The 26439-nt window shown below is 35.8% G+C and overlaps 2 protein-coding genes and 1 pseudogene across 2 annotated transcripts; 2 read left to right on the forward strand and 1 right to left on the reverse strand.

Moving 5' to 3' along the window:
* Positions 1-1761: 1761 nt before the first annotated feature.
* On the forward strand, positions 1762-2479 carry LOC125202271 (auxin-responsive protein SAUR36-like). Its single transcript, XM_048100643.2, has one exon. It carries the CDS (start codon positions 1987-1989, stop codon positions 2401-2403), a length of 417 nt encoding a protein of 138 aa, XP_047956600.1. The 5' UTR covers positions 1762-1986; the 3' UTR covers positions 2404-2479.
* A 3135-nt stretch (positions 2480-5614) lies between these two features.
* LOC125201976 (UDP-glucuronate 4-epimerase 3 pseudogene) lies at positions 5615-7419 on the reverse strand (annotated as a pseudogene).
* A 6241-nt stretch (positions 7420-13660) lies between these two features.
* Positions 13661-14347, forward strand: LOC148932826 (uncharacterized). Its single transcript, XM_089065245.1, has one exon. The coding sequence runs from the start codon at positions 13661-13663 to the stop codon at positions 14345-14347; it is 687 nt and encodes a 228-aa protein (XP_088921371.1).
* Positions 14348-26439: the final 12092 nt, after the last annotated feature.

The following is a 26439-nucleotide window of genomic DNA, read 5'->3' on the forward strand; positions in this document are numbered from 1 at the left end:
ATCCATTCAAAATCAATCTCATTTTCATTCATAAAACTATTTTATTTATTTTTATGTTGCTCATTTGTTTTTTTTCCAAATATCTCTATATTCCATTTTATCGATTTTAATTATAAAAAAAAAATCAAATCCACAAATAAGACTATTTATATAAAGATAACACACAAAAACTTTTTTTTCTTTCCTCCACTTTATGGATTCCAATATTAAATGTAGGACTAATTCAGTTATTAATACTCCCAAATCCACCATTTACAACTCTTTCTGATTTTCATCGTCGAATTGAATTCCATATCCATATAGATTTTATTGTTTCATGCTTTTATATAAGTCAACCATGTACACTATAGTACGGAAACTCCAGATATTAATACCCCATGCGCACCCAAAGAGGAATCAATTAATAATCAAAACAATAATTTAACACGCTACTACTTTTACTGGTATTATTTTAAGAAGACTTGAAAGTGAAATATCCATAACAAAATGACACCATTGAATATTCAGCCGGGTCACTTATCATTTTCTATATAAAAATGATACACTTCTCAATCATGAAAACTTTGTGATAGTTACTGTTATAATATCCATCTCTATTGAGTTCGTTTTACAATGCTAAAAGTTTGCAGTATTAACGAAATCTGACGATATTTTTTTGACATCTCACTGATATTTTCCGGAATAATAGTAATTATTTCCAAATCATGTCGCAAATTTTTGTTTTCATTTTTTTTAAATTTGTGTCGAACTAAAATAAAATATTTATTTATAGACAGGCTGAGTAGTTACGTTGAGGACTGGATAGTACCATAGGGCGAAGTAATTAATTTTAACGGTACAATTCCAACACTCCAAAATTGACTATATCATCAAATTTGACATGAAAATTATTATTTTAGGGGAATGTTTTGAGACTTAATAGTGACAGGTCAGTTATATGAATGGGTATACTTAAAATTAAGGCGAATATTCCAACCACAAGCTGTGTACAAAATGTGTTCTGATGTGGAAGCATTATCCCTACATTGTACCTAATATCAAATTAATTATTAGTACAACTCATGTACGGATTATATAGCTAGTAAGAGCACACATAATGGATATGCTTTTTTTTTTTTTTTTCTTTTTTTTTTTTTTTTCTGTTTTCACATCAATATTTTACCTACATAGCTTATCTCCCTATAATGAAAGCGCTTATCTCAAGGCCTATCCCACTTCTCATTTCATTTTCACATTATCATTATTTATATATTTCATTTTTAATTGTTAATATCAAATAAATTGAGATAAATAGTAAACAAAAATAAATCCAGCACAAAACTAATTATAAAAACACATGTGTACGTAGTTTATAAAAAAAACTTTTACATAAAATAGAAAAAAACCAATAGAGTAAGAATGAAGGGTGAATATAAATAATGAGATATGAAGGTACATATAGAGAATAAAAAATAATGTTTATCCTTAAGAAACACTTCTAAGTAGGAGTACTAATATGCCGATTTCACTTCTAACTAACATTAGTGTTACATTCTTTACCAATCCCGGATTTAATCATTCACCAAATGACCTAATTTCAGTCCGTTCAATATTAATCTTATTTTCATTTATAAAAATATTTTACTTAGTTTTATCTACTTATCTCTTTCTTTCCCCCACTTATATATGTCTACTTATCTCTCTATTTAATTATTAAAAACAATATTATCCACAAATAAGACCATTTTGTGCACAGATATAATAACACACAACTTTTTACTCGTTTCTTCCACTGTATCAACCCCGTTATTAAATGCAGGATACATTCCGTTATTAAACGGAGTCCTACGATTTGTACATAAATAGCAGATCACCTCCGTACGGAATCCCAAACAGCTCCTCCACTTTTGCATGACTCTTTCCCCCAATTTTCAACACTTTCTCAACTTTCATCGACCAATTCAATCCAATTCAATTCGATTCCATCTCTATAAACACTGAAAAAGCATGGCAGGCTTCTCGCTGAAGCGCCGCGTGGCGTCAATTTTCCGGCGGAGAGCATCTCGGCCGCAGCGCCGCCGCCGCCGCCTCTGCAGGCTGATCGGGTGGGGCGCGCGAAGGCTCGGGTGGAGAGCGAAGGGGGTGGAGAGGGATCCGATGCTGGAGAAGGCCTCGGCGGTGCCGAAGGGGCAGATGGCGGTGTACGTGGGGCAGAGCGACGGCGAGTTCGAGCGGATTTTGGTGCCGGTGGTGTATTTCAACCACCCGTTGTTTGGGGATTTGTTGAAGGAGTCCGAAAACGAGTTCGGGTTCAATCAGCCGGGCGGGTTAACGATACCCTGTCGGATCTCGGAGTTTGAGCGTGTTCAGACCCGGATTAAGTCGGGTCGCCCTACCCGGATGTGGAAGAGTCTCAGATTTTGAATTTGATGATGTCTGACTATTCAGATTTGTAATTAACTTACCTATCTTAATTTTAAAAAAGCTTTTCCCCATTTCTTTTTCTGGTCCTGGTAAACGCTCAAATGATGGGATAAAATTTATTACTACTATTTATTATTTTATCCTAAAAATATGTTGTTTTGTGTTAATTCCCTTTGTTTAGTAGGATGAGGATTCAAATTACTAAAGACAAGCACATAACTATTAATCTCTCACATAAAAATCATACACTCTACTTAATTTCGCATGTTTGACTGGCCAAATATCGATTAATAGATTAGATAGACAATGTAGCATTATATAGACATGTAACATGTTTATTGATTACGATACTGACACTGACACATTAATATTTCTTGATTTGGTTTTGATATTTGCATCTGCTGACATTCTTCCCTATGATCAGATGGCGGTGAAATTCTCTGTGTCCAGCAAGGAGATTCTATGGACTCGGCTCTAATTACATCTCTTTCAAGTTTTTTGAGTTAAAAAAAGCTCAAGCCAACGTATAGACAAAACCAATGCATACGGGACATATAGGGGTGATGCATCTTAGAGCATCCACAATAGTTAGACTAGGCCGATTTTTTTTTTTTTAAAATTATTTCTAATTTATATTTACAATTAATTGCACTTCATTTTTAAATATTTGATAAACACCAACAATTAAAATGAATTAATCATAATTTTCAGTTTATTTGCTGGGCTAGGGCATTGGTTAAGCTATTGTTAGGTTGTTGCTTGGCTAGGGCAGTAGCTAGTCTATGGGAAGGGCATGATGATGTGGCGGGAGGAGTTTTTGGTTGGGCTATTGTTAGTCCGTTGATATTGTGGATGCTCTTATAGGAGTGGACTAGCAACAAGCTAGCAATAGCCTAGTCCAGCCAAAAACTTCTCCTGCTACATCATCATACCCTTCCAACAGCTTAGCCAATGCCCTAGCCTAACAATAGCCCCGCTAATGTCCTAGACCAACGAATATAAATGACAAATTCGAAATTAAACTAGACAAAGTGGAGAAAGTTTAAACATAATTCAATAAAATAAAAACATACTATAATTAAAAAAACGTCTACTACAATTAAAAAAAAAAGTTCCATCTTCAAGCTTGAACATGTGCCTCGTCGGAGTCCTCTCCACCATCCCCGGCAACGGGCTCATCGTCGTCGACACTCATCCCCCTCCTCCCACTCTCAGTCCTCCTTCCCGCCGGCTGAGGAGTTAGTTCCCTGATCGGAGAAACACCCAACTCCTCCATCGAAAAAGTGTCTTCGCCGGTGTAGTCAGTGATCAGTGGGGTAGGATCATCCGCTCCATCAGTCAACCCATCTAAGCTGGGCCGATAGACATTGTCCCCAAACAGCGATTGAGGGGTTACCGGTGTACCGGCTCCGGCGTTGCCACCGCTGCCGTCCATGCCTCCACCATGCCGCCTATCCCGCCGAAACCCCAAGGGAACCCCCGAAGAACCCGAGAAATCCACCCATACCGCCACCCATGTTGTCACCCATACCGCCACTCATGTTGTCGCCCATGCCGCCACCTGGGTTCCCCCATCCGTATATCTCATGCCGCTGGCGTTTCCTCCTCGTCTGCTGCCGCTGGGGCACGGCGTTTGTGATTCGCCAGTGTTGGCGCTGTCGTGATTCATTTTATCTAGAGAGAATGAAAGAGGAGGAAAAGATACCCGTTAAAAAAATAAGTGGTGTGAATAAAATGAAATGTAAGGAACTGTATATAAAGAGTTGAAACAATAAATTAATTATAAAAATATAAGCGCAGCTCGTCCACGTTCGTGAGCTGGGGCATTTTTTTCATCCTCTAGGCTAGCCTATCGCAATAGCGGACTGGCCGAGCGCCTAGCCGCACGCCGGTTGCTAGGACGTCGGCTAGTCCACTATTGTGGATGCTCTTAATGCCAAGAGCGGCGAGAAAAGTGTGGATATCAATGTTTTATATCATCTCATGGTCGATCTGAAATATTGGAAACAAAATTGCCTTCTAAGGATTTGTGCCAAGTTGGGAACTAGAAAAGAAAAGACTTATTTGCCGTAAATTAGAAGCTTGTGCCACGTTACTGGTTAGAGCTTTTCGTTTATTGTTTAAAAATAGTACTTCCTCCGTCCCACAAAAGATATCACACTTGTGGGACGGCACGGGATTTTAGGAGGTTTTATATTGTGTGTTAAATGGAGAGAGAAAATATAATTTTTATATTCATGTGAGAGAGAACTTTTTCCAAAAATGGAAACGTGACATCTTTTGTGGGACAAACTAAAAAGGAAAGTGTGACATCTTTTGTGGGACGAAGGGAGTACTAGTTTCTTATAAAGTTTGTATCAAACAAAACTGATTGGTTCGTATGTTTGAGAACCATGTTTTAGTGAATTCTTAGGGTCCTATAAATGACTGCTCAAATAGCCTATGTTTTGCGCTTGCTATCTTGCAGAAAGAGAATTTTAGTCGTCGTGTGTGTGTTTATTTTTACTTTTTTCAAAAAACTACTGAATCTGAACGATGTGTGTGTTACTGCTGCCTGAAACACAAAACCAAACAACTGAGACAAGTAGAAATAATCTAACAAAAAGTGACAGAAACCCCAAAAAAAAGTCATCAATTATCAAACAAAATGGTAATGGAAGCCTCATGACATAGAAATACAACTATCAAGAAAACTGGGACAAAATAATCAGAATACCAAAACTAAATAGCTATGCAGAACTGGGAAGCACTAGACCAAAATAGCACAAGATGGATATAGTTCATTTTATACTTTCTAAGAGGGCCAAAAAAAGCATACCAACATAGTATCACAAGTAGCATGAAGATGACCACAAACCTAATCTGCATAAGTAACTGAAATGGAGCTTTCTTTGATTATGCACACTTAAGTTATGTTTCACTTTCTCAGCCTACAACTGCAAAGACCATGATAATTGAAGTAAACTGTGACTAAGAGTTATGGCAGCTATAGTATTAGTAGCAAAATTCAACACATCCCTTCTCATAACATGACAACTTCAAATAAATCCACCCCACCCCATATCTGCATATGAAATCGAATAAACAAGAAACAGTATCCCAATTCCAGATAGGTACATGAACAACTTTGATCAATGCTTTGATGCAGGTCAGACACTAAGGAACAAAGCCCAGCAACCAAAAGAGCTTCTTAGTCGTCGGATCATGGATATTATCTTTATATGACAAAATCAAGATATGTGATAAAAGATAATAGAAGGGAGTGAACAAAACAGTTCATAAAACAATCATATGAATCAAAATGAACAAGAATAGAACGACCCAACCGCACAATTCATGGAAAAATAGAAACTGTATCAATGTGAGCTCTTCTTGCCATCTACATAGTAACTAAGATACCATTGAACAAACTTCTTCAATCCAGTACGCAGATCCGTTGTAGGCTTATAGCCAAGCTCCGTCTCAGCCAAGCTTATGTTAGCATGTGTAAACGGCACATCACCATTCCTTGGCAACTTCATGACCAGCCTCTTTGCCTTCACCTTAAGCAACTTCTCCAAAATGCTCACAAGATCCCCCACAGGCACAGGAGACGTGTTCCCCAAATTATAAACGCGCAATTGAGCTTTCCCCTTCTTCTTGCCACCACTTCCAGTACTCTTCTCTGCGGTATCCAGAGCAGCTAAACACCCCTTCACTATATCGTCAATGTAGGTGAAATCCCTCGCCACAGTGCCATGATTAGTCGCCTCGAAGATCGGAATAGACTTCCCTTTCAAGATATCCTTGGTAAAGAAGAAGTAAGCCATGTCCGGCCTGCCCCAAGGCCCATAAACCGTGAAAAACCTCAACGCTGTCAGCGAAAGCCCATATATGTGGTTATACGTGTGTGCAATCTCCTCACCGGCCTTCTTAGTAGCTGCATACAAACTAGCAGGCTGATCAGTCCTATCCCTCTCGGAAAAGGGCACCTTTGTGTTCAGTCCATACACCGAACTACTCGATGCCCAAACTATAGCAGGCTGAGGATTCGCATTCTTGCAAAACTCGAGCATACTAACAAGGCCAGCAATGTTACTGTGCACATACGAGTTAGGATTCTTCATGGCAAAACGCACGCCAGCCTGCGCTGCCAGATGCATAACATGAGTAAATGGCACGATATCGAACAGCTTAGCTAACAATGCACCATCATTGATATCCCCCTCCACAATGTACACCCCACTGCGCTCCAGCATCGCCTGCCTCGCCCTCTTAAGCGAAGGATCATAATAACTATTGAAATTATCAAGCCCCAAAACGCCATCGCCTCGCCTCTTAAGGGCGGCCGAGACGTGAGTGCCTACAAAACCAGCAGCCCCTGTGACCAACACAGACATACCATGTTTCGACCTAGGTTTAGCAGACTGTCTAACCCTTTTCTCGAAACTAGGGCCTGCATATGAGCTAGTAAGGGACCTTCTAGAACGATCTGAGGGGGCGGGGTTCGATGAAGACGGTGATCTATAAAAGAATACGAACATCATCCCAATAAATACTAAAGACCAAAAAGCAAGCTTAGCTATTGAAGATTGCAGCCGCAGCCGATTGTAAGGAGGCTTCTCCATCTTGAATTTCCCAGGGGTTGATGGGCTCTCAATGTGCTTCATCTCTGACACTCTCCACTGAAAATTTCTTCAAAATATTCTCACTTCGGAATTCACCACTTCTTTTGCCGCCCTAATCTACAGAATTCCCCCAAATAAATTAACCGGGGGCGATGAAAATTCGATCTTTTGCTTCTTCCCCCCACTCTCTCCGATGAATGTGGTAACAGAGATTTGGGGGAAAAAGAAGAATCAACTAGGGTTTCTGTAAATTAGGAGCAATAGGGTGTTAGTGATGTGGAATCAGATTTGTTGAAGAGATATGGGTACTCTTCGAAGATCTTTTCTGGGTTTATTAAATGAAGAAAAGAAAATTTGGATTTTTATAGAGAGAAAGATATGTGAGTGTGTTGAAAGATAAGAATACTGGGATTTGCAGTAGGGGGAATGATTTGGCTTCAGATTCAGTGTTTAGTTAGAGTGGACTAATAATTTAATTAATGGGTTAATTAATCATGATTAGTAAAGTTAATGCATTTTGGACTATGGTATCTATCCCATTCAATGAATGAATCCTTAATTGATGTTTCTTTCAAATTCGAAAAAAACTTCTAATTAGGGTTTTGCTGTTTTACATTTATCAAGTCTAATAATTGAGATTTTGTTATTTTTAAAAAAATAATTAAGATTACGTGGTAGATTACGAATGTTTTAATCGGATGCTAAGTATTTGAAATCTCAATCTATGAAAGGAAGATTTTTTATGTAAATAAAGTACTACCTCTGTCCTGAAAATTTGATACAGTTTACTATATCATATTTCAGTCCGTTCCTGAAAATTTGATATACTTCATTTTTACCATTTTTGGTAGTGGACCCCATATTCCACTAACTCATTCCTACTCACATTTTATTATAAAACTAATACTTTAAAAGTAGGATCCACATCCAACCAACTTTTTTAACTCACTTTCCATTACATTTCTTAAAACTCGTGTCGGGTCAAAGTGTAGCAAATTTTGGGGGACGAAGGTAGTACTTATTAAGAGCGTCCACAGTCAATATATACGTACTCCTTGTTAAGTCAAATGAGTGTGAGAGATTGTGGGGAATGGAAATTTTGACGGCCTCTCATTATCATTAAAACATTGTTAGTCAATATATTGCATATTTTAATACTAGTTTAATGTTACAAGGACAAGCCAAAGTGACCATACTGTTTCTAAATGAGTTTTAACAAAATGGCACCTATTTTATTAGATTTAAATAAGTACATTTTTACTAATCGTAACTCAGTTGGAAATCCAAAAATCACATACAATAAGAAAGTAATGTTTGTTAAATTAAATTCAAACCAATTATGGCCATGTTCCAATAGAAATGTATCTACAATTAACTGTTTGACTAACAATTCGGCTAAGCAACTAAATATGTTGGTCGGTATTAAATGGTGGTGGAATCATAATTAGAATATGACAACATGAGAAAGGTGACCGATTCCTTTCTTCACCTAGAAATTTATGCGTAATTGCTAAGTGATAAACTCAAATTAACTAAATGCGACCATTTCCTAATATTTACATTCAAAAATTAGGCATTGCAAATTGCAAACCCTAGCAAGTTGCAATGCTATGCATAATGCATTATTTTTTAAATTATTTTTGCTGTGACTTCAATTAGTCCTACATTATTTTTGCAATACTATGCTTTATCTTTTTTTCCTAATTATAATTTGACCGGTGCCAACATAAATTTTTGACTGAATTAGAACTAATTTAAATATAAATTGCTAATAAATTGAATCCCCTTTCCATTAAAGTCATTTAACCATATAGTACTATGCATTTATATCCATCATAACTGGCACTGGAAGTGGAAAAATATTCAAATTTTCGCTTGGTCGGCTATACAAGAAATTTTTGACTGAATTAGAACTAATTTAAATATAAATTGCTAATAAATTGAATTCCCTTTCCATTAAAGTCATTTAACCATATAGTACTATGGCATTTATATCATCATAACTGACACTGGACAAACAAATAAAGTGGAAAAATATTCAAAATATTCAAGGACAAGGGAATAGTACGAAAGATACATGGTCGGTAAACCAGGGATCGCTCGGAGGTGCAACAAGCAACGTCAATCCGATGTCGGATTATGAGGTAACATTTAATTCACGTCGAATATGCATGTTTATGTGAATATTTGATGTGTGTTCTATAGATCTATGTTTATTGCATGAAATTGGAATCGAATGCATAATCACCTAAATAGATCCGTTAAGGACCTGTTTGTTTTCCGTGTCTTCCGATGCGGTAGTCCCAACAATTGGTATCAGAGTCAATTTTTAGGCTCTGATTATGTATTTTATTAATTGAATTTTTCGAAAATTGTAGTGTAAAAACTTGGGATTTTCGAAAATAATGCAATACATGTTATATGTTTATAATATGTGTTGCATCTATGTTTTTCTTGATTTTCTTTTCGGATCTATGATATGATGTTCTAGATCGATGATTGAATATTGAGATTATTGGATTTAAATCCTAAGTTCTCCAAAATATTCTAGATCTATGATGAACAACATTAGATCTATATATTCTAAGTAATATATACTAGATTATATGTTTGTTGATTACATATATGTATGTGTTTAAGTGAATATGTGTTTGAATCAAGAAATAAAGTGGTCCATGATTGAATACTTGGATCGATGAAAGAATATTATGAATCTTGAATTTTATTCGAGTTTTTCACAAGAATATTCGATATCTAACCAAGTATTCGTAGATCTATAGTTTTATGTTCTTTATATGCAAGAACAATTTAAATTGCTAATAGCTAGATATTTAAATGTGCATATTTGATATGAACATAAAAGATTGTTACAAATTAAGAAACGGTTAATTAAGATTTGACCGCGATAAATCAAGTTAATTAAGTTGGAAACGACTAAAAGAACACAAGGATTTAAACCTAAGTGTGTTTGCGTTCCGGGCTGTCTTCATCGGGGATCCGACATCCAGATCCGGTGAGGAGAGGCAGCGGTGGCCTCGGCTGATCGGAGGAGACAACAGGCAGCAGCTCCGGCAGCGACTGCTTCGTCTTCGGACAGCAGCGCCGGACAGCCGTTGTGTTGTCGACGGGCAGCGGCTGCACAACCGATTGACAACAGCAGTGACCAGCTCCAGAGCTTGGCCGCTGCGACGTCGGACAGCAGCAGTGGCAGCGACAGCAACTCCATTGGGCAGCGGCAGCCCTGACTTCGGTTGGGGCAGCAGCCGCAGTGTTCCAGGCGACGTAGGGCAGGTGGTGTTGGAGATTTAGGGATTACAAGAAGGAATACAAGAAGAACTGAAACGGAAATTACAACGGAAAATTCGAAACTAATGAACTGTAAAAGGAAATAGCCGAGTCGAGGAGGCCTCTTTCCGCAAGACGAGATACGCCCTGGTAGTGCTCTTCGGATTGGCGTTTCGTCCTCAAATATAAAACGGCTACGTCTCTGATGAAGCAGCACCGCTATCAGCAGAGCTCCGGCGAACTGGATGGAGGAGATGGCAGAGCTTCGACAGAAGAACAATGCAGAGGGAGAAGGGAGTGTATGATGCAGAGTGTATTCTAGTTTTCTGATCTCGAGAATGCTAGAATGGCTAGCCTATTTATAGGCTCAGTCCACTGCAGGGGGTCAACGGCCATAATGGCCGTCATTAATGGGACCGTAACGGTCGTCGGTTACGAGCTGTAACGCTCGGGCGTTACGCGCTCAGAGCTAGAGAGGCTGAGTCTAGAAGCTTCTAGATTCATTCACGACGTGGACTAGGCCCAAAGAACAGCCCAAAGACCACCCAAAGACCAATTGCCAAGATCCAAGGACAAGGACAAGGACAAGGACAAGGACAAGGACACGGGCACGAGCACGAGCACGGGCGCGGGCTCGGGCTCGAGGCTCGAGGCTCGCGGCACGCGGCTCGCGGCGGGGCGGGCGGCGCGCGCGTGTGCGCGCGTGTGGGCTCTTACAGCTCATCTTAGTCCACTATAATTATTACATGTAATAATCCTTCTTATTAAATACTAGTTTAATAAGGTTGAAACTTTCAATGTGGGATAATTAACTCTCTTAATTATTCCCTAATCTCCTCTCGTAGCTCATTAAGTTTGCAATTTTTGCACAACTTTAAATAATTATTTCTCACTCACCGGGAATCGGATTTGAGAAAATAAATATACCACGGTCATCTACTCCGAACGTAGATCGACGCTATATCATTTAATTTTACTAAATTAAATGTCTCGTTGAAATTATAATTGGTCAAAGTCCATTGACCGGGCATAGATTCCAACAGGTGGGAACTGCAGTGGGAGCGTCACGGCGGCAACGCTGCAGTGACAACTGCTCTTTCTCCGGGCAGCGGCGACGCTCGCGGCAGTGGCAGCGGTGGTCAGCAGGCGGCGACGCTGCAGTCGGAGCAGCGCCGGCAGTCGCGAGAGGCGGCAGAAGTCGGGCGCGGCAGCAGCGGCTGCTGCGAGGCCCGTGGCGGCCCAAAATCTAATTAGGGTTTTGGGTTGCATCGTCTCGTCGTCTCGTTTTCGTGTTTTCGTTTCTTAGCGCACAAGTTATTTATAATTGTGGTTTAAAATCCTAAACCTAGAATAATTCTATAACTTGTGGTAAATTGGAATGATTAATTTGTTTAATCAAGATTCTAATTTAAAGAGAATTTTGTTGTCTTCTTTAAAAATTGTCAATTGGAATAATTAGTTCAAATAAATTGATTTAATTTGTTAATTAGTTGATTTTGATGGATTCTTTCCATCTAGATAATATCATGATAATTAACATAAGGAAATTCAATATTTGATTGATCTAATTTCTGGCTTTTCCATAATTGGATGGAATTTTAAAGAATATTCTCGCTATATGCTTTCATGTTTTATTTTAAGGTTTAATTGAAATTGTCTTAATTTTAATTGGTGTATTATAGAATTATTTCCTAGAAATATACCTTAGGAAAAGACATAAGTTTTTCAATTGTTTTAAACCTTAAAATTTTGAAAATTACATGTATAATAATTGGATGGATTTTAATTGGAATCTAATTCCTAGTTTGAATTTTGTCTTTAATATGATGTAGGTGAATTTTATTTCATCTAGATAACATCGGTTTAATTAAAGAAGTGAAAAATTCATTTGGCATTAACATGCTACTTAAATCCTAAATTATTAAAGTTTGAACTAGTTAATTGGATTTTAATTGGAATTCAATTCCTAGTTTAATTTGAATTTTATCTTTAATTTTGATGAAGGTGAATTTGTTTCATCTAGATAACATCAAATGTGATTTAAAGGTATGAAAATTCATAGAGCATTAATTTTGCTATTAAAATCCTTAATTATTTATTTAAGTTGAATTTTGTCCTTAATTTTGATGAAGACGAATTTTATTTCATCTAGAAAACATCATTTTGAATTAAAGATGTAATAAGATTCTTCTTGTCATGTGATTTTATGAAAGCTATGAGAAATTTAATTCTCAAATTTAATTGGTGTGTTTTAAATGAATTTAGTCTTAATTGGATAAATGCGGATTTATATATCAAAGTGGGCATTTTAAATTGAGACTTAGCTAATCTTTTATAATATACACCTAGACATTAATTTTAGGATAAGGATTGATTAATTCTATCTAAGTAAATCCTAATAGTATTAAAAGGTAATTCTAATAATCAAGATACGTTATTTTAACTAATAATGTATGATTGTTTAAGATTGGACTTAATGTCTAGATAATATTGTTTATGTAAAGATAGAATTTTAACTCTATCTATTTATTTTAGATGCTTAATTAAATGATCAAGTTTTGTCATTATGTTTATGTGAACCTTTTGTAAATGTGTTTACATGTTATGTTTTATTGATGAAAGATGAGTATTTAATTTGAGTTATGATTTTATTTGTTAAAATCTAGTTTAACTCATGCATCACCTATGTACTTATTGTCTTGCATGCATAGCTAGTACATGTTTAATTATTCTTTGAATGTGGATACCTGCCTTATCTGCTTAAGTGATAATTAAACTATTAAAACCACCAACAAGAAAATATGAAGCGATAATTACAACACGTTTGTATATGACCTCCATAAAATTGGTCTTAGTGCGAAGTAGTGACCGGCCTGTCTTTACAGGAGGAAGATTACCAGTTCGTAAGTTTGGACTTCTCTAGATAAAGGTTATTAAAATTGTAAAATTAGTTTTTCAGTAATATCGTAACTGGTCTTTACCGGAACAATATTGCTGCGAAATTATAAGGATTGTATTTTAATAATGCTTAGAGGGAGCTATAGGAGGAGGTGCTTGTCCGGTTCGACCTTTCTTTAGAGCAGTTCACGCACAAGTAAAGAATCCTTAGTGTTTAATTTTATGTTATACGCTTTAGCATTGTTAGTCAGCCATGCCATTCTTATGGTCTCTGGACTATCTGTCGACACTGTGGCCAGTAAAAATAATGGATTTCTTGCATGAATATGACACAGCTTCCTAGTAGAAGAACGTTTGTGCTTGATTTTTGTGGATGTAAAATTGATGAATTGTTTTATGGTTATTTGCAATTCCTTGAAATTTAACATGTTTATATTATTGGTGTTTATTCTCAGCTTGAACGAAAGATGTTTACTACTTGGGAAGTTTATAGTGTGATCCTTAAATCAAAGGAACGTGATTCTGATTCTTATTTGGATTGGAAAAGGAGACTTGACATTGATCAGTTGGCTGGCGATTTGAGGTTAGTCCTCACTATGGATCGCCCCTCTGCTTATTACATATCAGACAAAGAAAAGGGTGCTTGTGATCGATGGGATACCGCGAGCGGTAATGTCAAGAGGTTTTTGTTGGCCTCGGTCGGCAATGCTCTTGGCTGGATTGACAAGCCCGACAGGTCATTGATTGAAGAACCTAAATGGTTTGATGAAATGTCCACCAAGTGTCTCATAAGATCAGTGGCGAACATTTTGAGGAGAACGGTCTTGAAGAACAACCAAAACATTAACGACTATGTCGTGGAAATGGTTGACGGTTTTGATAGACTTGAGGCGTTGGGTGGGAAAATAGGCCGGGAAACCCAACAACTCATGATTCTCGATGGACTTCCAAAGAGTCATGAGAAAGTTAAGAAAGAGATAATGGACAAGTTTTGGCCAACATCTCTTCTAGTACTCTCTAGCAAGCTCATTGAGGCACAAGTCCAGATAAAGAAGAAGGAGGGTGGGATGATCAATAACTCCACTAACCTAAGACGCAAGTCTGACATGGCAGAGAGTTTGAGCCAACCCAATGTGATTAGGACGAAGACATGATCCCAATCTAGCTATGACATTTATGTTTTGAACAATGAAAGTCTTATTTCAACAATGTAAACATAAAAGCAAAATAAGACTTTCATTGTTCAAAACATAAATGTCATAGCTAGATTGGGATCATGTCTTCCTCCTAATCGCATTAGGTTGGCTCAAACTCTCTGCCATGTCAGACTTGCGTCTTAGGTCAGTGGAGTTATTGACCATCCCACCCTCCTTCTTCCTTATCTGGACTTGTGCCTCAATGAGCTTGCCAGAGAGTACTAGAAGAGATGTTGGCCAAAACTTGTCCATTATCTATTTCTTAACTTTCTCATAACTCTTTGGAAGTCCGTCGAGAATCATGAGTTGTTGGATTTCCGAGCCTATTTTCCCACCCAACGCCTCGAGTCTATCAAAACCGTCAACCATTTCCACGACATAGTCGTTAATGTTTTGGTTCTCCTTCAAGACCGTTCTCCTCAAAATGTTCACCACTGATCTCATGAGACACTTGGTGGACATTTCATCAAACCATTTAGGTTCTTCAATCAATGACATGTCGGGCTTGTCAATCCAACCAAGAGCATTGCCGACCGAGGCCAACAAAAACCTCTTGACATGACCGCTCGCGGTATCCCATCGATCACAAGCATCCTTTTCTTTGTCTGATATGTAATAAGCAGAGGGGTGATCCATAGTGAGGACTAACCTCAAATCGCTAGCCAACTGATCAATGTCAAGTCTCCTTTTCCAATCCAAATAAGAATCAGAATCGCGTTCCTTTGATTCAAGGATCACACTATAAACTTCCCAAGTAGTAAACATCTTTCGTTCAAGCTGAGAATAAACACCAATAATATAAACATGTAAAATTTCAAGGAATTGAAAATAACCACAAAACAATTCATCAATTTTACATCCACAAAATCAAGCACAAACGTTCTTCTACTAGGAAGCCGTGTCATATTCATGCAAGAAATCCATTATTTTTACTAGCCACAATGTCGACAGATAGTCCAGAGACCATAAGAATGGCATGACTGACTAACAATGCTAAAGCGTATAACCACAAAATTAAGCACTAAGGATTCTTTACTTGTGCGTGAACTCCTCTAAAGAAAGGTCGAACCGGACAAGCACCTCCTCTTATAGCTCCCTCTAAGCATTACTAAAATACAATCCTTATAATTTCGCAGCAATATTGCTCCGGTAAAGACCAGTTACGATATTACTGAAAAACTAATTTTACGATTTTAATAACCTTTATCTAGAGAAGTCCAAACTTACGAACTGGTAATGTTCCTCCTGTAAAGACAGGCCGGTCACTACTTCGCACTAAGACCAATTTTATGGAGGTCATATACAAACGTGTTGTAATTATCGCTTCATATTTTCTTGTTGGTGGTTTTAATAGTTTAATTATCAATTAAGCAGATAAGGCAGGTATCCACATCCAAAGAATAATTAAACATGTACTAGCTATAAGTACATAGGCGATGCATGAGTTAAACTAGATTTTAACAAATAAAATCATAACTCAAATTAAATATCCATCATTCATCAATAAAACATGTCAACACAAATACACAAGGTTCACATAACCATAATGACGAAACTTGATCATTTAATTAAGCATCTAAAATAAATAGATAGAATTAAAATTCTATCTTCACATAAACAAGATTATCTAGACATTAAGTCCAATCTTAGACAATTATACATTATTAGTTAAAATAACGTATCTTGATTATTAGAATTACCTTTTAATACTATTATAGGATTTACTTAAATAGAATTAATCCATCTTTATCCTAAAATTAATATCTAGGTGTATATCATAAAAGATTAGCTAAGTCTTAATTTAAAACACTCACTTGGATACATAAATCCACACTTATCCAATTAAGACTAAATCCATTTAAAACACACCAATTAATTCGAGAATTAAAATTCTCATAGCTTTCATAAAATCACATGACAAGAAGAATTTTATTACATCTTCAATTCATAACGATGCTTTCTAGATGAAATAAAATTCACCTTCATCAAAATTAAAGACAAAAATTCAACTTAAATAAATAATTTAGGATTTTAATAGCAAAATTAATCCTCTATGAATTTCTCATACCTTTAAATCAATGTGATGTTATCTAGATGAAACAAACTCACGTTCATCAAAATTAGAGATGAAATTCAAATTTTAAACTAGGAATTGAATTTCCAATTAAAATCCAATTAACTATTTCAAGCTTTAATAATATAGGATTTTAGTAGCATGTCAATGCCAAATGAATTTCTCGCTTCTTTAGCTAAACTGGTGTTATCTAGATGAAATAAAATTCACCTTACATCAAAATTAAAGATAAAATTCAAACTAGGAATAAGATTCCAATTAAAATCCATCCAATTATTAATTATATAATTTTTGAAATTTTAAGGTTTTAAACAATTGAAAAACTTATGTTTTTTCCTTAGGTATATTTCTAGGAAATAATTCCATTATACACTAATTAAAATAAAGACAACTTCTGTGACATCCCTAACCCAAAACATGCATCAATTTGCATATCGATATGCATTCATTTATCATTGCATATATATAATGTTATTTACATAATTATATGTTATATGTGTACAAGCATGTATATGTATGTGTACGTGACCTTAAATAGCTAATTTAAGTGTGTGCATATATGTAATAATGCGTGTGTGTGCATGGAAATATATAGTATTACATGGAAATATAGTATTACATGGGAAATGATAGTATCCTAAATTAATATAATATAATATAAATAAGAGTAGTAACATGTGTATATTTGCATGGGATAATATATTAATAGTATTCATGTACGTATTTATATATATAAATTTAGATATGTACATGTTTTTGGATAAACTAAGGTTGGTATACATTAAATAAATAAATGTGTACGTGGCCTAGCAAATGAGAATTTTTATGTATTACTTTATGGCCTAATTTTTTACCAAGTTACACGTTTCTAATACTTCTTTTATACGTGTTTTTCTTATAAAATACAAAATAAATATAAGGTGAGTCACTAGTTTTGCCGTATCATGACTATATAGTATATAAATATTCTTTATTTTTGAAGAGAATTAGAATTTCGAAAGAAAGAGAGATAGAGTAAGGTACGTCATACATATACTTATATTAGAACGACACGAAGGTTATCTAGGATTTAGAAGTAACAACTATATATAATCTGGAAGCAATAAACAACGAGCCTTCTCGAGCTTTTGAGTAGTTTATCTATCGTAATCAGGTGTGTATAAATCACACTTTTAATTTTACATGCGTTATATGATTAATTACTATGTGTTAAATTGAAGTGGATAATTGGATTATACGATGTGATACTGATATGATATGTGTTTAATTGTGATCATGTGGATATATGCTTGGTGCAATAAATATACTAATAGTATATTAAATTGGAATTATTGAGTGGGATATGATATGGACATGTGATTGGTGTAATAGATATGTTTTGCATGTGGTATTGGAATTAATTGAATCATTTGATTAAAGAGGATCTGTGATAGTCATGTCTTGGATCTGAAATCATAGTGGACATATTGGAACCTTCGGGTAAATCATATTGGGACCTTCGGGTTAAATCATATTGGGACCTACAGGTCAATTCACAGTGGGACCTACGGGTCAAATCATAGTGGGACCTTCGGGTCAAATCATAGTGGCATATTGGAAATTCCGGGCAGATACCAGGCTTGAACTGTCACAGAATAATAAACTAAACAGAGTGGCATATGCATATTTATATGGAATTATTTTAATATTTGTTGATTATTGTTTTATATATTGATTAAAGAATATGTTTGATTGTTGGGCTGTGGAATTAAGGGTAAGGTTTATATGCACTGAGTTGTGGCTCATATAAACCACTAATATTTTTCAGGAATAAGATATCAATGATGCGTGGGTTGATGTGAGTTACAGTTATTATAAGGGTCGGCGGCTGACGCGTTTTTAGCAACCTTCTCCTTCTCATCATTTCTGCATGTAGATAAATGTATAGTATATAGAGTGGTGAGAGGGTCCCACTATAGGTTAAGAATATTTTGAAATATGTACTTGATATAATATGTGGATTTTATGTAGTTGACATGTGGATTATTTATTTTAAAATTTTAATTTATTTATAGTAAGTGCATAACTCATAAGGGTTGGGGTGTGACAATTTAGGTAGTATCAGAGCAGGGATAGAATCCCGCTGTGACATGACATTCATAAATATCATATGATACATATTAGTTATAAGTTGCACATGCATTTGAATTATCATAAACATTTGTCACCGAGGAGAGAAGGGTTAGTCGTCCTACATTGTCCATTAATTATAGAGTGCATTTCATTCTCATGTTGCATCATATGGGGATTACCCAGGAGTATATGGACCAATGATGAGGTAAAGAGGTAGAAAATTTAAATAGCTCGGAAAGGTAGAAGTTGTTGATTCTATGGGACTAATCTGACTGAGGCTGAGATATAGTTAAAAGTGATAGAATCGGTGTTCAATCAGATGAGTTGTATATCACAAGAAGGTTTTGATTATAGGGTATATCTTCTTTGAAGCAATACTTACTCTTGGTGGGAAACAGTCCCACAAGCTATGATACAACCTCTGGTATTCAGTTCAGACGATTTTTCTAGAGAACTCAATGCTAAATATATACAAAAAAGTGTATTGTGATAAGAAGCAGAGAAGGTTTTTTCTTTAATCAATGAACTATGTTTGTTGATTATGAGCTGACATTATCTCAATATACACGGTTTTCTAGAGAACGTGTTGCGAGTTAATTCAATTGAGCTGCCAGCGGATATTGATTCTCTTGTTCATACACAAGTTTTGATATTATTATGGGTATAGATTGGTTTTCACTTCATCGAACCAAGTTAGCTTGTCAAGTAAAAGAAATGGTAATATAATCATCGAGGCGGGATCGAGTGGTATTTTACGGTAATCAATATATTGTTCCAGGTTTTCTTATATTATCTAGATCGGCTTTTTGATTTATTGAAGTGTAGATTTATCTGGGTTTTCATCTTATCACGAGATATATTTCTCTATTGAGCACTGCATTTATTTTTATTTCTACTTATCAACCGTCTTCATTAGAGTTTCAAGAATTTAAGAATCAGTTACAAGAGTTGTCTGGTAGGAGATTTATACGACCCAATGTTTCATCTTGGAGTGCACCAATATCATATTTGAAGAGGAAAGATTGCACATTGCGACTTTATATATTCTATTGAATGTTGAATCAAGTGACAGTGAAGAATAAATATCTATTACTGAGAATGGAAGACTTATTTGATCAATTACAAGAGTCTCTCAACCATTACTGGAACGTCGGTATTTCATGTACGGCGAGATGAACTCTATTGCTAAGTTGAGTAAAGGTGAGTTTTTGCTAGAACAAGTGGTATTGTTGGGACACGTGGTGTCATGTCATGGAATAGAAGTGGATCTACAAAAGATTGAACTGATTTTCAAATAGAAATGTTTCTTGATTATTATTAAATTGATAATGAAGTTAGTACGACATAATTCTTCTTTTATATGGAGTGAAGCATATCAAAAGAGTTTTAATGAGTGGAAGTATTGGTTAAATATGTCACCTATTTTGGTTATCTCCGCAGGTACAAGATATTATGTTATTTATAGTGATGCGCTGAAACATGGATTTGGTTATCTTTTGACTTAATGGAAATTTTATTGCTTATGCGTAGTAATAATCGCAAGCACATAAAGTTTCTTATTCTGTTCAAAATCTGTTATTAGTGGCATTATTTTGCTTTGAAGATTTGACATCATTATCTGCAGGAACGCGTATATGGTATTCTAGTGTCTTATATATTGATAGAGATCCGCGATTTACTATCTCAGTCTTGATAAAGTCTTTTTTGAGTTTCACCTCAGAAATGAGTCATGCGATACGAGCAAAAAGGTAAGTTGAGTCCTTGATGTGAATCAAATTGTAGTCCTTTATTGCATTAAGTTAACACACTTTTTAAGATGAAAAATGTACTCATTTTGATAAATTGTAGAAAAAAAGATCGAACTATAGGAGAGAGCGGAGAAAGAAAACATGGTCCGAATCTGAACAGTAATCAGCCCTTGAATATCAATTTCAAATGCTTCTACAAGTCCACCATTGCATTCACCTTCGAAAGAGTTTCGCGTGGATACCTTGCACGCCTCAATCAGAGTCCGGATAAAGAAGATATGGCTATTTTACGAAAACTGCGCAGTGCAGTGAAAAAACGCGACTGGGCCTATTTTTTCAGCCCAAACTATATAAAAAGCTAGGGCACGACTTCCTAGGTGACTTTTGGTGGCTGGAACGATTTTTTGGAATTACAATTCAATTCCAAATCTACATATTTTTCTAATACCAAACAACAAATTTGGAATTCAAGCTCCCAATTCCAATTCCATGAGTTGAATTCTGGGTACCAAACACAGCCTAATATTTTTCAGGAATAAGATATCAATGATGCGTTGGTTGATGTGAGTTACAGTTATTATAAGGGTCGGCGGCTGACGCGTTTTTAGCAACCTTCTCCTTCTCATCATTTCTGCATGTAGATAAATGTATAGTATATAGAGTGGTGAAAGGGTCCCACTACAGTTTAGAATATTTTGAAATATGTACATGATATAATATGTGGATTTTTATGTAGTTGACACGTGGATTATTTATTTTAAAATTTTAATTTATTTATGTAGTTCGCCAGCTGTATCATGAAATTAAAGTACCTATTTTATGCAAAATTTCTGATTACGGATGTCAGGCGCAGTTCACAACTCATGGACTAGCCTGAATAAAATTACTATCTGATTAGCCTGCACCCGATTAGTCTGCAATCCGGGTAGGATTTTGGAGAATATTTTGGAGAACTTAGGATTTAAATCCAATAATCTCAATATTCAATCATCGATCTAGAACATCATATCATAGATCCGAAAATAAAATCAAGAATATTTTGGAGAACTTAGGATTTAAATCCAATAATCTCAATATTCAATCATCGATCTAGAACATCATATCATAGATCCGAAAATAAAATCAAGAAAAACATAGATCCAAACCATATTGCATTATTTTTGAAAGTTCTTACTGTAACGCCCTGCTTTTTCGAACCCTAATTTTTTTTGTGACGTGGAAATTTTGCATTAAATGCTTTTAATGCTATGATATGTGAAATTAAATGATGAGTGGTTTATTGCAATATTCTTGTGACCTAATTGCGATTTTGAGTTGAGATCGAGTTGAATAGTCAAACATGTGGAATATGTGACGTGGCTATTGAATAGTCAATATTGTGGAAAATATGACGTGGCCGTGGAATGGTCAAAGTCATTTGAAAATGTGAAGTGGAGATGATTTTCGAAAATGTGGATATTGTGATGTGGGAAGAAATAATATTTGTGGTGAATTATTTTCCTAAGGGATGAGTGAGAATTAAATAGGAGCATTTTATTTAATCATGTGGAATTTTCGACCCTCTCCTATTTATTGGAAAGAAATCCTATTTTTCTTGGATTTAATTATTGCTTGAGATAATTATTCAAATTAAATCCAAAGTCCGATTATTCCTTTATTTCATGAAAATTTTGAAAACCCTATGTTGGTCTAGAGGGATTTTTCGAAAATCCTTATATTATGGGAGAAGAGAATTTATTATTATATTATTTGATCCCTTGTTTATTCTCTTCCATAATTAAATTCAAATATCCTAGAATATCTTGTCAAATCTAAGGAGATCCTACCATATCCTAATTAAATTAGGATATTCAAATAAATTCCTTTTGAAAGGGTCAACTACACGCCACTTTCCTTTTAAATTGGGGAAATCTATTATTATTTTTATTGCTCCGTGATATTTTATTCTACTCCGTGAAATATTCAAATTAAATCATAGGCTAAATTAATAGCCTATAATTCGAATTCCCTATTATTACTCCTCAAATATTCGGCCACTTCAACAAACAAATCTTCCATATCTCTTCCAAATCTTTATTTATTTAATTATTGGAGTATATCTTGCACTCTATAAATAAGAGGAGAGAAATCAAAACCCTAGCACTACAGAAACCGTCCCCCACTCTCCCAAAAAAATCTCGACATCTCTCTCTCCCCACTCTCTCTCAAATTTTTATTCAACTTTCTCCATTAATTCTTCATCTTGTGGAGAAGAATTGAAGCTGCAATTCAAGAATTCATTGAAGAATCAAGATTTTACTTGTTTCTACCGTTTGTTTTTGCAAGAAAAGGTACTTCTATTATTAATCTTTTCTTCCTCTACCGATTAATCGGTATTTCTGAGTCCACATGCATTTAGAACGAGTGAAGGGGGAAATTAATCGGTGAATTTGTATGCATGTGTTGGTGTGACCGTGTGTGTGTGTGTGCACGCCTCGGTAGGCGTGTACGTGTGGTTGTGTGTGTTGTGTGTGGGAAGCACTCATGCGTGACACGATTTGATGATAAATCTGGAGTTGTTGTGTGATAAAAACGATATGATAATCGTACTTTGATTCTGATTGTTGATTTTGGAAATAATCGAAGGGAAAAGGGAAACGTGAGATCACGCATAATTTTAATCTATGATTTGAGACTTATTTGAAAAATATGAACTAAAGGTGATAGTTCGCGTTCCCGGTTGAATATCAAGAAAAAGTGCATTTTTGTTGAACTCGAAAGAAATCGAGGTGGGCTTTATTCTAAACTCTCTTCTATGTGCAAATTTATGACGTTGGAGAAATAAGGGTGGATTGAACTGTTATGCCATGCCTATAAATTATTTTGGATATTGTGATTGCCTGATGCCTAGATTGTGAGTACGCTCCATTAGGCTACAGCGGCTATAAAAACGAATTCGGGTTTGAGTAGGGCCGCAAACCCTATCAGGCTAGTGTACACGTTGGGATCGGGAGCCGTCCTTGCTAGTCGGCCGATCTCGTGGGCGAAAAGTGTGGCCACACTTTCGTCGCATTATGAAATGATGATTGATGAGAAAATGGGAGGTATTATTTGACTGGCCAGTCCATGATTTTTTTTTGTGATACTCAATGCTTATCTTTAAATAAATGCAAAACCTCGAGTTCACTATGGTAAGGGTGGCATAACTATAAAATGTTTTGGCATGAGTCCACTGAGTATGTTTAAAATACTCAGCCCTGCATGTGTTTTCCCTATGTGCAGGTTGAGCGGCGATGGGCGGTCGGTGGTGTTGAGAAGATTGATTCGAATAAAATGGATGTTTGAAACTATAAGTGTAGTCGTGTCTTCATACATGGCTCCGCTTTCTCTTGATATGCTTCCGCTGAATATTTTTGGAAAACTTATTATTTTTTTTGGTTATGGTGAACTTAATTCTTTGTTTTGGAATGAGGGGAATTATTGCGTTTTGTTGGAATTATGCTAAACCTTTGACTTTTGAGCCTAATCTATTAAGTCTTGATTCTCGTAATTAGCCGTTGACTTATTGCCTTGATTTTCATTAATTGCTAGGGTAAATCTCTTTAATTGAAACCCTAGTCTCTGTTCTTGTTGTTTTAAGTTCGCCTAAGTAGCAGTCGCTGTATTTGTTATACCCTAGAAATGCCGGGCTGTTACACTTACACTATAATTTTCGAAAAACTCAATTAATCAAATGCATAATCAGAGCCTAAAAATTTGCTCTGATACCAATTGTTGGGACTACCGCAACGGAAGACACGAAAAACAAACAAATCCTTAACGGATCTATTTAGGTGATTATGCATTCGATTCCAATTTCATGCAATAAACATAGATCTATAGATATAACATCAAATAAACACATAATCATGCATATTTGATGTAGATTCGATTGTTACCTCTTGATCCATCATTGGATTGACGTTGCTAGCTGCACCACCCGGAGATCCTTGGTTTATCGACCGCGAATCTTCCGTACTATTCCCTTGTCCTTGATCATCCATCCGTGTGGGCGGATCTTGGATAATCAACAAATAGCTTTGAAGAGATCTAGGAAAACCAAACACAAAACACGAGATTGCCTCGATCTAATCCTATGAATTATGATTGATCAAGAACAAAACAAGAACCCTAAATCTCCCATGTGCTAGGCACGAAATCGAGCCAAGAGGGTGAGAGAGAGACCTCAAGAATGGCGGCTAGGGTTAGGGTTAGGGTTTAGTGTGTGTTGTGTATTGTGTATTGTGTAGTGTGCTAGGGTTTCCCATACTCCTCACTATTTATAATAGACTTAATGGGCTAGTAAGGGGATCTATGGAATGATTTAGGTGTTGGGCTCACCCATTAGATAATTAACTAATTAAATCAAATGACCCATGATTTAATATATTATCAATGGAATATTATTTTGTTCCACTAAAGAATAATATTGCACTCCCACCTAAATCACCAAATTACAAATAACTTGGGTCCATTTTATTTTATAATATTTCTCGCGTTTAAGATTATCTTGATCCATCAATTTAATTCTTTTGTGTGTTATGTGACTAGAATTAAATTAATTCTCCAAAGAGTTTTTCTAGTTTGAAACTTTATTCGTGGAATAAATTCCAACTGCACAGTTTTCTGAATAATAAATTCCTTTTTCAAACACCTCTTGGGGATCACCCCTTAGGGATTTAATCATACCACTCTGGGCACGCGAATTCTATGAAATAATATCTCAATACCTTCATGTTATTCAATTACTAAGACCCAAGATATCATGAACTTGAGTTACATACAAACTCTCACATATTGATAAGTCAAAGTGGCGTATGACTGAATAAACAATATTGATATTAATTCCATAGACTAGAAAATACTAAAATTTCTTAAATATATTCTTACAGTAGATAGCAATAAAGAATACATTTCATATTAAATCCTTTCAGTGCTTTACCACACCAGTGTTACTAATCTCGTCTTAGGTAAGAGAGAATTATCACAAACACCGCAACCGTACCAATAGGTAGCCAAAGTCTATCTAGGTTGTGAATACGTTTTTCTTCTTACTAGATCTGGCCAAGTCCCCTACTGGAAAACTCATGAGGAGATTCATCGAATTTCCCTACTTGACCTTCTTAGTAAAAAGCCTTAGAATTGTTTATCATATTTCAATAATAAACCATTATATTATATTATTTATTCTCATAATTAGGTAAACAAGTGGACGTGGCATTTCTCGTATACATGCACAAGCTGACTGTACAAAGGCATGTACGCTCGAAGCATCTTTTAGTATACAAACCCCAACAATCTCCCACTTATACTCAAAGAATGCTTTCGAGTATACCTACCGCTTTATTGGCCTTGTGCTACACATTCACACACATTTTCTCTCACTTATACTCAAAGCAGGCTTTGGCCACTATGTACTCAAAACTATAATTCTTTAAAAGAATCTACCAACATAGTTTTCTAGAGTACATAAAACGGAAGGAGCGAGAATTAAGTGAGATTTTCGATCTACTCACTCTCTCTCTCACTCCAACCGCCTCACTCCTCAAACCCACGATTTAATTTCGTCTCCCCTAATTCCCCCCATTTCCAAACCCTAGCCGCTACTCCAAGCCACCGGAAATCAACCCAAACTTCGATTTTCACCGTTAAATCAACGTTCCGCCGCTGTTTCGCAGTTGAAGACTCAATCCCTTCGCGCACGGCCGTCAATTTCCAGTCGACAACAAGGTAGGTGTTAAAAGTTCCATTTTTTGTTAATGGACACTTTGAATCGCCGATTTTCACAAACCTTGGGTTGATTTTTCATGATTTTTACAAATAGTGTGTTTATATTTCCGTAAATCATAAAATCGCTGTCTTTTTTGTCAGGGTTTTGTCCATTGTTGAAGTTTGTAATTAATTACTGCTTTATAACTGTGTAATGGTGGATTTTGTAGACTACATCTTGTTATTTTTAATTGATTGTTGGTTTGTCTGACAGAATAACCATAACGAAAAGAGGCAGACAATCTAATACCCAAAACACCCAAAATGCAGGTGAGCAATATCATGTCTTTTCCATTTGTAGTATTCAAGAAGTTATACCTTATTCAAGC

This window comes from Salvia hispanica, chromosome 2, assembly GCF_029641045.1.
Source record: "Salvia hispanica isolate PSC_SH4W2 chromosome 2, Shi_PSC_v1, whole genome shotgun sequence".
Lineage (NCBI taxonomy): Eukaryota > Viridiplantae > Streptophyta > Magnoliopsida > Lamiales > Lamiaceae > Salvia > Salvia hispanica.